The 13,459-nt window shown below is 42.3% G+C and overlaps 1 protein-coding gene across 1 annotated transcript in view; it reads right to left on the bottom strand.

The window, feature by feature from the left end:
• The window catches only part of LOC145415044 (metabotropic glutamate receptor 6-like), a 172,353-nt gene extending 160,768 nt beyond the window's left edge, over positions 1 to 11,585 (bottom strand). The window contains 6 exon segments of the mRNA XM_080284460.1: positions 1,438 to 1,631; positions 3,819 to 3,967; positions 4,543 to 4,679; positions 4,852 to 5,011; positions 5,301 to 5,801; positions 11,577 to 11,585. Of these exon segments, the coding sequence (XP_080140586.1) occupies positions 1,438 to 1,631; positions 3,819 to 3,967; positions 4,543 to 4,679; positions 4,852 to 5,011; positions 5,301 to 5,801; positions 11,577 to 11,585 (1,150 nt within the window).
• Positions 11,586 to 13,459: the final 1,874 nt, after the last annotated feature.

Here is a 13,459-nt window from a genome sequence, read left to right as displayed (position 1 = left end):
CTAAGAAGACAAAAGCCCCTATGATTACCACACACTTCTTTTTCCCCAGATCATGTTGGCAACATTATGATCAAGTCTCAGCTGCCTCGTATGGACACACTCCCATCGCCTTTGCTGCCAGTGTTAGAAGCTGCACTGAAACATGTTTGCATACATCTGTCCAAATACTGCTGCATACGTGTACCCGAACATGTTGCCAGCTGTGTTGCCAGTATACTGTGTGTTCGAGGGCACGTGTGTAGACCCAGGCGCTACCCACCCGACCTCCATCGTAGTGGTTTTTGTATGATATGCGTATGTATGAATGTGTACATATCAAGATATGTGTATGCATATGCATATTTGTACTTATTGATGAATACTTGTGTGTGTGTGTGTGTGTGTGTGTGTGTGTGTGTGTGTGTGTGTGTGTATACTGTTGTACAATCATAGACGAATATTACTGTAATCATCAGACTAATTTTTTGTAGGTTGAGTATGCAGGTTTGATTTGGTTATAAATGAAGAAAACTGAAATTTAGATTAGTTTGTTTGCGTGGCCCCCAACCCCACTGACAGCACAGCACTGCAGTATACCCCGCGCTGCACGAGTTGCAGTGCAGTACCTAATGTTGTACATTTACAACAGTGCAGAAACAAGTAACTTTTACGTATATATATATATATATATATATATATATATATATATATATATATATATATATATATATATATATATATATATATATGTATGTATGTATGTATCTATCTTTCTATCTATCTATCTATCTATCTATCTATCTATCTATCTATCTATCTATATATATATATATACACGTTTGGTAAGGCAGTATCGCTTAAGTTTTTACATGCTGCTAAATCTACCTGAAGAGAGAAGGTGGACACACACACACACACACACACACACACACACACACACACACACACACACACACACACACACACACACACACACACACACACAGCACTGCTGGGTGGTGAGACGCAACGCAGTGGTGTAGTTATGGAGGGGGTGTTCTCTCCTCTACCACCATACCTCATAAAGGATATTACCAAAACACTTCTCTGTCGAAATAGCTGTTGCAAATAACAGCACTGCCAAGTAAACCTATATAACTTACTTTATATTGTCTGTTTGACCTATATCTGTATTGAAAAGAAGGAGCAAGTAATAAACACATCCTGAATGTCCCTGATGACGCCAGTTATCAATGTTCATAGTCTTATTTATTGAGCTGTGCCAAATGATCTGTTTCGTTTTCGTTCAAGATAATAAACAGCAGCCAGTAGCCTTGCCACGCAAGTCTCCATTCCAAATTCTTAGCTGTGATAGTGTCTCATAGGCGTGAGGTGCAAATGTGTTGACGTGAAACATTTTCGAGACGAAATTCGTGTAAAATGTTGTGTGCTAGCGGTGGTGGCGGAGATGGTACGTACCGTTGGCCTTGCTGAGGTGGAGTTGGGCCACGACGGTGCGGTAGTTGGTGTCGTGGTGGTGGGCTGCTAGGGGGTGGGCTGGGGTGGACAGGCACACACCGTACTGAGCAGCGCGGGCGTATAGCTCACGGTACCCTCCCTCACCGTACTCGTCATCACTGTACACCACACTGGCATAGCTCCACTCCATTTCTCTGCGCGGGCGACATTAACAACTGGTCACACACACACACACACACACACACACACACACACACACACACACACACACTTAGAATAAGGCTCACGTAATCGACATAAATAATAGTATAATACTTCTACCACTACGATCAATACATGGTTTGATTACAAAATATTATTTTTGATTAAACATTATTATTGCAGATTAAAGATGACAGTGTTGGTGGCAGAGAATGAGAGAGTAGCGGAGGAAAGATTTAGGATGTTAAGATATTGAATCGAGCAGGCTACAAGGGTTTGAGAGTACACGTAGATAAATGAAAAGTGATGGTACCTACACCAGGTGGCGGTACTGTCAAAACAGAGAGAGTTTGACCATGTGCAGTTTGCTACAAGGGTGTTGTAAATAACTCCACTCTGTGCAGCATTTGTGATGTGTGGGTGTATAAGAGATGGAGTAGTATTAGAGGTAGGCTGCAAAATAACGCTGATTTTAAGTGTGTGATTTGTGAAGCAAAGAATACAGGAAACAGACAGGAAAGAATTAATCATGCTGGAGAGTCTCAACTGTGTGGAGATTTATTATTTAGAGGACATGATAATAGGCTGAGTGTTGCGTTGGTAATGTACTAGTTCTTTAGTTAGGGTAAGGAGTTGCTGGAACAAGTTTGCTCTTCTGACATTGAGAGGGTTCTGCCTCTTCTGAAGGGTTCTTGTATACGCTTGTGTTGGCAGTGTAATGCTGTATGGTAATGAGGCCTGGGATGTAAAGAAGGAGGATAATCGTATTCTCAAACATATAGAAGTGCGAATTATCAGATGGATGTGTAGTGCATCTTCAGTGACAGACTTGGGGAGGTTAAGAGTACGAATCAAGAGTTGAGAAGGAGGATGAGACTTTAATGAATTAGTGATGTGATGAGAACGGGTAGATTGAGCTGGTCTGGCCACGTGGAGAGGATGGAGGACAACTGGGTGCGAAAGGTGAGAGGTGTGATTGTTGAGGGTAGAGTTGGTAGAGGCAGACTGAAAAATCTTAGGACTAGGTCATTCAGCGTGACCTCAGGGAAATGGGACTCATTAGAGAGGCTACCAGAGATCGAGCAGCTTGGAGAGCCGCCATTAGGACACCAAGGCCACACATGCAAGCATATTGGAGCCTTTATAAAAGAAACGAATGAAACATAATGAATTTAGGGTTTTCTGCTTTCTTTCTGTATTTGTTATTCGGTAAGAGGAAATGTGGGCAGCCCTAGAGACTTGGTGGCCTCCACAGCCGTAGGGACCCTGTACGGCAGCACACTAAATACGTCACTGCATCTGTGCTGCAGCCACGCAAGACAGTACGCTGCAGGCGATCCTATGTCACATAGTCTAGTCAATCACGTGGCTTGCGTTGACCTGTTCCCCACAGTTAATATCTACAGATCGTGTGTGTGTGTGTGTGTGTGTGTGTGTGTGTGTGTGTGTGTGTGTGTGTGTGTGTGTGTGTGTGTGTGTGTGTGTGTGTGTGTTTACATGCAGGACATGTACGAAATGCTGAGTTGTAACTCATGAGTGGTAAATGTACAGGGAAAGAGGTGGTGGGTGTTTTTTCTTAACAAGGGTTTGGCTTCTCTTTTCCATCCCTTTTTTGAACCTGGCGGTGGTCGGACTGACTCTCTGGGGTAATTATGAAGCTACGTGTGGAAAGGTACACCTGTGAGGTTGAGCAAAGATTCCCGGGATTTGAATGGCCACTGAATCATTGTGTGGTCCATTTCATTGGGCATGTTGTACATTAGTTTTCCCACTATCATATTCTTTCCTTTTCCTTGCTTTCTAAACTCTATCTCAACCCACTTGCAGGTGGGAAGTGGGAACAGAGGCAGACTGATGTAAGCAAATATAGGTAGGGTGGGATGTGGAGTAGAAATGACGACGGAAAATAATGGTTAACACGGGTGATACGGGCGCTATCTAAACCTCTACGCGAGAGTGAGAGTAGAAGAGCTTTGAGGAAGCAAAGATGACGAGACTGGAAGGTGAGCAGATGGGGAGGGGAGGTCTTGAGTCAAACCCGCTAGTAGAAGAATAAATTTTGAAAGATCTGTGATTTTTTGCCATTTTTCGTTTACTGCCAGACGAGTTCAGGTGCGCAAATATTAATCGCCATGACCGGAGAGTGAGTCATTAAAGATGATTTGTGTCGTGTAAGTTACCTCATGATGCTGAGAATGGCCTGAGCCTGCGCTGTGTCAGAGGGCACCGTGCGCAGAAAGTAGGGATAGCGGTCCCGGTTGCTGAGCGAGGCTGAAGTGCTGAGGTAACTGATCTGTGGCATCTGGATAACCCGTAGCACACTCGCCATCTGCATACGGTAGAGACAAGAGTGGAGGATACTGTACGGGGCAACAAATCACATTAACTTTCACAGCACATACACTGTCGCAACGCTAATATTATGCTCAGAGTTTACTTTATTATCGGTTACTATGTGTAAAACAGTGTCTGCTTTCAGTTTCAGAAGCAACAGAACCTTTAAGATAATTTACACTCAGTAACTACACTGAGTAAGGCAATTCTATATTTTGTGGTAATCTATTTTTTAGCCATACAGAATGATCTGAGAAAATCGTGATGGTTCATCTTACGACATAGTGTAGGTTTAGGTATGTCTAATAAGCCTTTGTTCCTTAGATGTGTGTGGTAAATATAATCATTGTCCTTTGCACGTGGATAATTGTGTGACAGGCATGATCATACAATTAATAATAGTTTGCGATAAGCTTTTTATTATTGACAAATATGATACCTTAGTATAACAGGTATAAGAGGCGTGTGGTATAATATACATGTGCATGTATATGGAACAAGCTTAGTGTTGGTATTATCGTGAGGTAAACATTAATATGACGGAAATCCCACATGGCAATTATGGGTCACCTGGACTGACACCGAGGATTGCTGTCCGCCCACCACGCCCACCACTCGGTCATATTGGCCTCCCAGGAACTTGGGTGCGCTCCCGTCGTCGCAAGTGAACGCCGGCGTGTGGTGCTGGTTCTGCCCCGACAAAAACCCTGTAGCCCAACATCACACGTTATCATAGTACCTTATGCACATTAACCGAAGAGCAGGTACAAACAGGAATGCTATGTGGAAGATGATATTGTACCATGATTTTATTCTTGATATTTCATTTTGCATTTGTATCCTGATCCTCATAGAGATGCAAGAGAGAGTGGCACGAACCCTTGATGAAGCGGAGAGAGTGATTGAGGGCGACGCCGGGGTGGTTGCAGGAGTCGAGTGCGAGGGCCCCGAGTGTGATGCCTGGCAGCAGGTCATCCCGGGCGTTGATCTCGTCCAGGGTGTACAGCATCATCTCCAGTGGCTGCACCCCCTCCCTGCCCTGCACCAAACCACACACACCATCACACATGCACTACTACGGTTGATCCTTAACTACCTATTGACACGCCTAAACAGAGAGCTCATACTGCTACTGACTGCAAGGACATAAACATGGAATGCATTGAAGAAGTTCGATTATGCTATATTCTTCAGTGGGTTAAGTTACGGGTCGAAAGGAGGATACTGGAATGACAGACATAATGAGCTTACTTTTATGAGTCACAGGCACATCATACCAAGAAGCTAGTGGGACTGTGGATAGGTACAACGGAGAGCTATGGACTAACCTGCAGGTGAGAGCAGATGGTAGGGAGAGCATCTTGGGCGTAGGTGGTGTCGTGGATGGGGAACACCGCTCCCAGGTACAGTGAGGCGTCACGGGGCCACACCAACTCAGTGTTTTCTCTGCCATCGCTGAAACTCTTGCTCCTGCTGTTTCTCCTCTCACCCCCATCACTTTTATTCCCACTATTCTCCCTCCCACTAATTTCACTCTCCCCTTCATTAATGACACTTGTACTGGCCTCACTGTCGCTGCTCGTGGTAGTAAAGAGATTAAAGAAGCCAGTAAGCTTAGAGCTACGATTTGCAGATATCTCATCAACAGCTTCACTGTCATTGTTGATCTCATTGATATCTTGCACACCACCTGTTGTACTGCTGCCGCTACGACTCGTACTATTTCTGCTACTTGTCTCCAAATTTGTAGAAACAGTGGTGGTAGTATGTAAACCCTCCACAGCAACAAACACAGCCACCACAAACACCACCACAGTCCACGTTCGCACCTACAGAAAGAAAACGTAGATAAGAGAACACTTGCAAAAAATATAGCTATATCTGTCTATCTGTCTATCCATCTCTATCTATCTATCTATCTATCTATACAGTATATGTGTGTGTGTGTGTGTGTGTGTGTGTGTGTGTGTGTGTGTGTATGTGTGTGTGTGTGACCCTGCACTGTGTCCTTGACCTTTGACTGATTGTTTTTAAAATCGAATTACCTCATCCTAACCAGTGTCTCAACCAATGAGCGGTGGACACACAAACTAGAGGGCGCTACCCACAAGGAAGCCCCTCCATATTAAAGAGGTCAGTGCTGTCAACCCATCCACCCATTTTTGTCCAAATCAGACCAAAAGTGTTAAGTTGACCTTACCCAGTGACCCGGACATTTGGTTTCGTCTTTGACTAACCTCAGACCCTTCCTTTAGGTATGATCCAGACTGAGTCAAATGCGCTTAAGTTAAAGGCCGAATCTTCAAGCCTGCCCTGTGATCTTTACCTTAGACAGATTGCTATCAAAGAACTCCACCCTTCCTGTATCTCAGTCCTTCCACCAAGTTTGGTCAGAATCGGATACAAATTGTTTGAGTTGACCACATCCTTGACATAAAATATCCTGTGATCTTTTTTGGTCAAAATTTTTGATCACCCGTTCCTCTGATAGTCCTCAATCACTATGCCGAACATGGTGCTATTTCAACCAATACCTTTTCCATAATCATGCAAACACACAGAATGACGAAGACAAACAAACCGAACCAAACCCATAACCCCTGGCGCTGTGGTGCGTCAGTGTAGCTTTGTACGAAGGAGTGCCAGCAAAATGCTGACAAAATTGCGCACAGAAAGCAAGACTATTACTAGTACAGATTATCGCACATAAAATCACAAATGTTTTCAAGACAAAAGAAGACGAAAGCTGATCGCATTAAAACCGAGACGAAGAGGAAAGGAAACGACAGGGGAGGAGATTCTTGTCATTTTTATCATCATGGTTGTCCATGTCAACTGTCTATTGTCCTGCCTGCCGTACCCTTACCACTGGGGCCGCCCTTCCTCTTTCCCCCTTGCCTTATCCCCGTACAGTGTTGTCACCCTCTGCCTGGCAGACGCTTCCTTTATCATCGCTTTACCTCTCACCCTTCTTTTTCTTCTTCTTCCCCCCCCCCCTCTCTTTCTCTCATGGTATCTGCCTCTATCTAGATGAACAGGTTTCTATCTGGATCTGGATTAACTGTAATTAGGTCCACTACAGAACTGAACCTTCTGAGGAGAATGTTAAGTCAAGATACTTCTTCATGCTGGCCAGGTTGGAATGAGGAAGGGGCGTGTGCAGATGTGATCCATGTCAAAGTGGAAATGTAATGCCAGCGTTTGTGTGTTACATTCTGTACATGCCATCGAGAGAACCGACAGGACCAAACAGGAGAGCACATACTATCAGCACACAATTACATGTCCGTAACGGCTGACGCGTTGCCACGCCACTACGCTGTCCATCAAGCCAACACAGCTCCCTGTAGATAGATATTGATAAACAGAGAGAGAGAGAGAGAGAGAGAGAGAGAGAGAGAGAGAGAGAGAGAGAGAGAGAGAGAGAGAGAGAGAGAGAGAGCGTTTCGACTGAAGGGTGCTTAAGAGCTCTCCCCTGGATGAGTAGAGCTGAGGGATGAAGGGTGTAGTGAGGAGAAGGGAATAGGGTGGGAGGAGGAGGTTTGCCCTGCGGAGGAGGAAATAAGGGTGAAATGAGTCACTGGAGGCGGCACGCTCACCTGCCCATTGACGTCACGCAGGAACCATCACCACTTGCACACAAAGTTACGACTGAAGATAATTTATTGGTCATTTAGCACTTTGTCGCCATGATGGTCACACATTTATAACAGTAAGTTATCACTGCTAGAGATTATTTTCGAGGAAACTGTATTCCAGAATGAATCATACGTCTGGAAAAGATGGTGGAAGTGTCGTACAGAGTGGCGTAGCGGTATGTCCAGGCCCCCTGGTAATCTCAGGGTTGTCAATTTTGCGCTTTTTTGTACCAGATCAAATGTACTCATTTATCCAATATAATTTTGTGGGCAGGTTGTATGAAAAACAGCGATGTTTGGGAGATCATATAACTAGATTAGCGATATTATAGAGATTGTAGGAATTTTCCCGTCATTTTTGGATTTTTGTGAACCTAGCGACAATTTAGCGTTTCTTGATTTGACACTTGTACGCGGCGGGGTTGATTTAGCAGCAGCAGGTACCCGGTTTGGTGAGTGAGGGTGGTGAGTCACAAACATTCTCAGGTACTGCATCATGCGGGCGACTTCCGTGTTAAATGTCATCAACACTCCTCACTTCCAGGCCCGGGGAACTGGTATGCTGGAATGCTTTTCCTGTCATTTTCTCTCCCCCGTATTTATTTATTTATTTTTCCTTCTAGCCTAGTAAGGAAAGTGAGAGAAGTGGTGGCCAATTTTCACGTATCATCCCCAGCTTGGTCTAATTACACCAGGCTTTTGTTGTTTGCCATGCTAATAGTCGTGGAAAACTTTTACTCTCGCGTCGAACTGCAAGATATAGTAATGACATGTAACTGAAATTACTAAAACATTAATTCTTTCCCAAAGGACACGGCCTTTCCTTATTTACTATTGAAATGAGTCTCACAGGTTACACGTTATGCATCATAAATTACCTGATACAGGGCATTTTTTAAATTTTACCTGTGAAATAGGTAAAATCTTGTTTATATCGCATAACATCACCCCGATGAAGTTACCATCAAGAGCAAAACTTGTTGCCAAACTCTAAACGCACGTCTTACTTTTGGCGTAATTTCAGTCTCGACTGATATGTTAGATTTTGATAATTTCAGTTCATTAAGTTAGGATAGGTTAGTTTAGGTTAGGGCAAGATAGGTTAGATTACAATAGGTTAGGTTATGATAGATTGGTAAGTTAGGAGAGACTGGGATTAGACCTGATGGGTATTCGGGGGCTCTCTCCTGGGTTAGGTTGTAGCAATCCTAGGTGGTTAAAATTAAAGAGGGTCTGGGAGGTGAACCCTCAGATACGGAAAGTTAGGTTAGGATAGGTTAAGTTAGGCTGGATCGTTAGGTTTCCTGTAGATTTGAATGTTTGGTGCACTATGCGTCCCGTCGGCGAGATCGTCGTAATAAAGCGTCACGCATGGGTTCAAGCTGCCACGGGCAAAACTGGCGGCTTATTTAAATACCCCCAATAGGTATATTTTGCAGTCACTTTCTGCAGAAAAAATTCAACATTTAACTATCTGTGTTGCATACCCTGTGTATTAAAATTACTTTCTTTCAGATAGTGAGTTTGTAAGAATATAAATGGAATCGCCACGTCCGCTTGATAAAGAATTAATTACCAGTATATTACTTAGAAAAATCATAATCAATAGGAATGACATTAATTCATATACTTTTACTATCTGCAATCGCAGACTCGCAACTCAGCTGTCAACCCTTCACAGGTTCACCTTGCATAAGTTCTATTTTGTTTACTGGACACTGTCGGCAATCATATATATATATATATATATATATATATATATATATATATATATATATATATATATACAATATATATATATATATATATATATATATATATACAATATATATATATATATATATATATATATATATATATATATATATATATATATATATATATATATATATATATATATATATATATATACTGTATAATGACGGCTTCTGTAAGACTGATGATTTTCTCAGGCATTCAGGCATGGGATCAAAATCTTTATTAAGGTTCTTGAGAAACAAACAGTGGACATATACTGTAATGGTTAATGCAGCTTCCTTGATATATGTCTTTAAATGACATCGTGTCAGATCCATTTATCGAGTGCCAGATGTTCTTCAAGTAAAGCCCTCCATGTACCGCTGGTGTTTTTGTGCAACTGACTACCTAATGGCCTCGGAATATGCTTGTAAAACACTCAGCTGGAAACCATGGCTGCAAGTAAGGTAATGTAGAGTATATTATTTACAAGATATGTTGGTCGGTAAGGTAACGAATCTTTCTCCCATTCGGAAAATTCGGAGATCGAGTCTGTCTGGGACACAGCAACGTATATAGAGAAGGTTTGGGGTTCGAGTACTCCCAGTGTATAATAAGAGGGTATCGTACAATAACAAAGCTTTTCCCAGAACATATATATATATATTTTTTTTTTATAAATGTGATACCAAATAACTTATTATATATGTGAAAATTTTCAGTTCTGGATTAACCTTTTTTTTCTGTTTACCAGGTATTCATGTTTCTCCAACAGCTTCACCTTTCCCATTGACCCTCTTATAATGACAGTATTAATGCTCTGCTTTCATCTGACAAAGCTCTGCTCGTTCATCATGTACTTCTGTCTCTCTGGACGATGGTCGGTGTTTCAGTTTTGCTGTTCATTTTTGACCTGCATAATTTCATGTTGGTATGATCATATCTACACCTGCGCACTTCATGCTAACACGTGGATGGAGTGTTGGCCTAAAAGTGTTCCTCCTGATGCTTTCAGAAAGTGCTTTTTCTGTCTTTGGTCAGTGATGTCTTCCGTGATGCATTTTGTCCTTGTTTCCTCCAACTCGGGCAAGACTGGCTGTTCTACCCATATACCCGTCTCACACGTAAAGTGTTGTTATGTTTCTGTTTGTTATCCGCTGTAAATAACAATACCATAACAACTTACTGTCTTCTTGCAGACCACCAGTAGGCTATACTTAATAGGAATCGGCTGGTGTGATGCCATTCATATAATATTTTTGCCTTTCTGGTCTCCTGTGTAATAATAAAAGGTGATTTAAATGAAAAGAACCTCCCATGGCACTACACACAGATCCAAGACAGCCGGGGATCCCATGTTCAACAACAGTTTGAACTTTTAGACAATCTAAACTACCACCACCGCACAGTTTCAGTGAGATGTCTTCCTACCTCGAGATCATTCTATGGGTGTAACAAGTCTTAGAAAATAGTACATGATTTATCATCACCTCCCCATCTCCTTATAACGCACAATAAAAGCAAATCCCGAGAAAGAAAAGAAAACCTTCATTAGCTACAAGAAGTCAGACTGGGCACGGTTCACTCAAAACACAGAGCAAGCATTAGGGCGATTTACCTTATAATCTTTCCATAACACTGACAAAGCAAGTACTTCCTTTAACAGAATTATTAAAATAGCCAGTAAATCCCATTTCCCTAGTTGCAACGCCAAAACTTTCAACCCCAACTTTCCCTCTTAAATAAAGCAGTATACGAAGGACAGAAAGATACCACAGAAAAAAGAGTCAGCCCACCCCAGCAGAACCTAAACCCACACAGAACCTAAACAACAGTATATATGAACTTATCAAAGCACTTAAACAAGAAAAACGGAAAAAGCTTTGTGGATACCCTCGACATTAGAACGAACAGTAGCAAAATCTGGAAAACAATAAGAACCAACCACCATCCAAAACCTTCCCCTCACCAACTTACTAAGTCCTAATAAGCAACGACGGAACCATCCCCAGCAAGAAAGAACAAGCAACCAGCCTAATAAACTGCTAAGTCACAAAAGCATATCTTCAAAACAGAACAATCGACCAAAAAAAAAAAAAAAAAAAAAAAAAAAAATCGAAGGAAACAAATTCCAGTTCCCTTCACCTCACAACAAGTACAGCAGTTGATCAAAAAAAGAAAACAAAAAAATTCAAAGCAGAAGGTTCTGATTAGATTTCGAACACTCACCTGAAACATCTTGACTCATAACAATAAATGCCCTCATTATAATTTTCAACGTCTGGACACCCAACTAAATTACTGATATTTGAAAGAAAGCATCCACCATCCCCATACTCCACCCGGCAAAACCCCACCCAACAAGCCCTCATCATACAGACCTTTGTAACTACTTTGCACACTACCCACAATTACTAAAAAATGGTTTAAAAGAATATCACCCCCACATCCCTCCTTCTGACTCCCAGCCTGGATTACGATCTAAGCACTCAGCCACCACCTACCTCTCCAAATTATCTAAACTCATCCTTGATGGCTTCAGCCAGGAACAGTCACCATAGGAACACCCATGCAGAAACAGGCATAAACAAAGCTTTTGGCACAGAACCAAAACGCACCCAAACTGAAAAAAATCCACACAAACATGGAAGACAATGATAAAAAATGGTTGACCAACTTCCTCTAAGGTAGACAAGCCTAGGTTCAGAATTCATAATACTTTCCTTTTGTTCCACAGGGTTCCGTCCTTTCAGCCTTACTTTTTAACCTTGTCTTCCGCGACCTGCCAGCTCCTCCTCTTCCAGTAACAGTACTATCCTGTGCCGACGACTTCGTACTAGCGTCACAGCATTCTAAATATCAGCAAGCAGCAGCCCAGTTCCAACAAATTCACTAGAAACTTGGTTAAGACTAAAAAGGCTTACTGCCTTACCAACCAAATCAACCATTACTCTCATCACTCCAGACAGATATGAATCTCAATCTCACCTTGTTGTTTTCCTCTTTAACTAACCACTTCCACTGAAAAATCCAGAAATTCTAAGACTTACTCTGGACACACACATGACCTTCCCATCACACAAATAACATCAGTGCAAAGCCATTTCGCAAACTCGATGCCTTGAAGACACTCACAGGAACAACCTCTGGACAACAAAAAGAGTCCCTGAAACTGTTTACAAGCAGTTCGTTAGAATACCTGTGAATTATGCTAGCCAAAGCTGGGTTCCAGCCTTAACCAACATATACACAGATTTTCTTTTCGCCTTAAGAATAAAAAAGGGTCACTTACACCACAGAGATAAAACACTTGCAGTCGAAGATCAGATGAATATGAGCAGCAAATGGCTCATTGCTTCAGATCAAGCTCCATCTCATCCTTGTAACTTTATGTTGCATCACCCCTCGCCACAAAGAAACAAGAAACGAACAACTGCCCAACACTACAGGGAGAATTTCAGCAGTCCAGCACTATAAATCACAAACACACAGAAACATACAGCCACCACGACCCTCCAAAACCTTGAAACAAACAGCATCTTTCATGATTCACCACAGGACATACACTCCTCAGAAACTACCCTACCCAGAGAGACACGAGTACACCTAGCCAGGATGCGATGTGGTCACCACCCATCCCTTGTGTGTGTGTGTGTGTGTGTGTGTGTGTGTGTGTGTGTGTGTGTGTGTTACAGTACTTTAGTAGTTCTTCTATACGTGATCTATCTTGGCAGCGTTACATTAATCCTGTTGTTGAATCATTTTTACAAGGTTTGACGTGTCGGTCAGCTACGTCTTTTACTTACACTCTCATTGCTGGTGATTCTGTGGAAGGGTTACATTCGTCATTGTCTGCAGCAGGCATGACGTATTTGGCAGGGCTCACCTAGTACAAGGTTTTCCTCACCAGCGAGAATATCAGAATGTCAAACAATTAGCTTAATCATCTTCCGGTCTTTCTACCTCCACCCTCTGCCATTTCCATGTTGTGTTGCTTATACTTCGCTTTTTTGTTGCTGTCTACCTCCACGCCTTCTGTAATCGTCCTCTGTTATTTTCTGTTCAGCATTTTATTACAGAAGTTCCCTAGAAATCAGGGTATACTACACAGA

Source organism: Coenobita brevimanus, chromosome 101, assembly GCF_032717465.1.
Source record: "Coenobita brevimanus isolate Jiangsu-jjx chromosome 101, ASM3271746v2, whole genome shotgun sequence".
Taxonomy (NCBI): Eukaryota; Metazoa; Arthropoda; class Malacostraca; order Decapoda; family Coenobitidae; genus Coenobita; species Coenobita brevimanus.
This window is presented reverse-complemented; position numbering and strand designations above follow the sequence as displayed.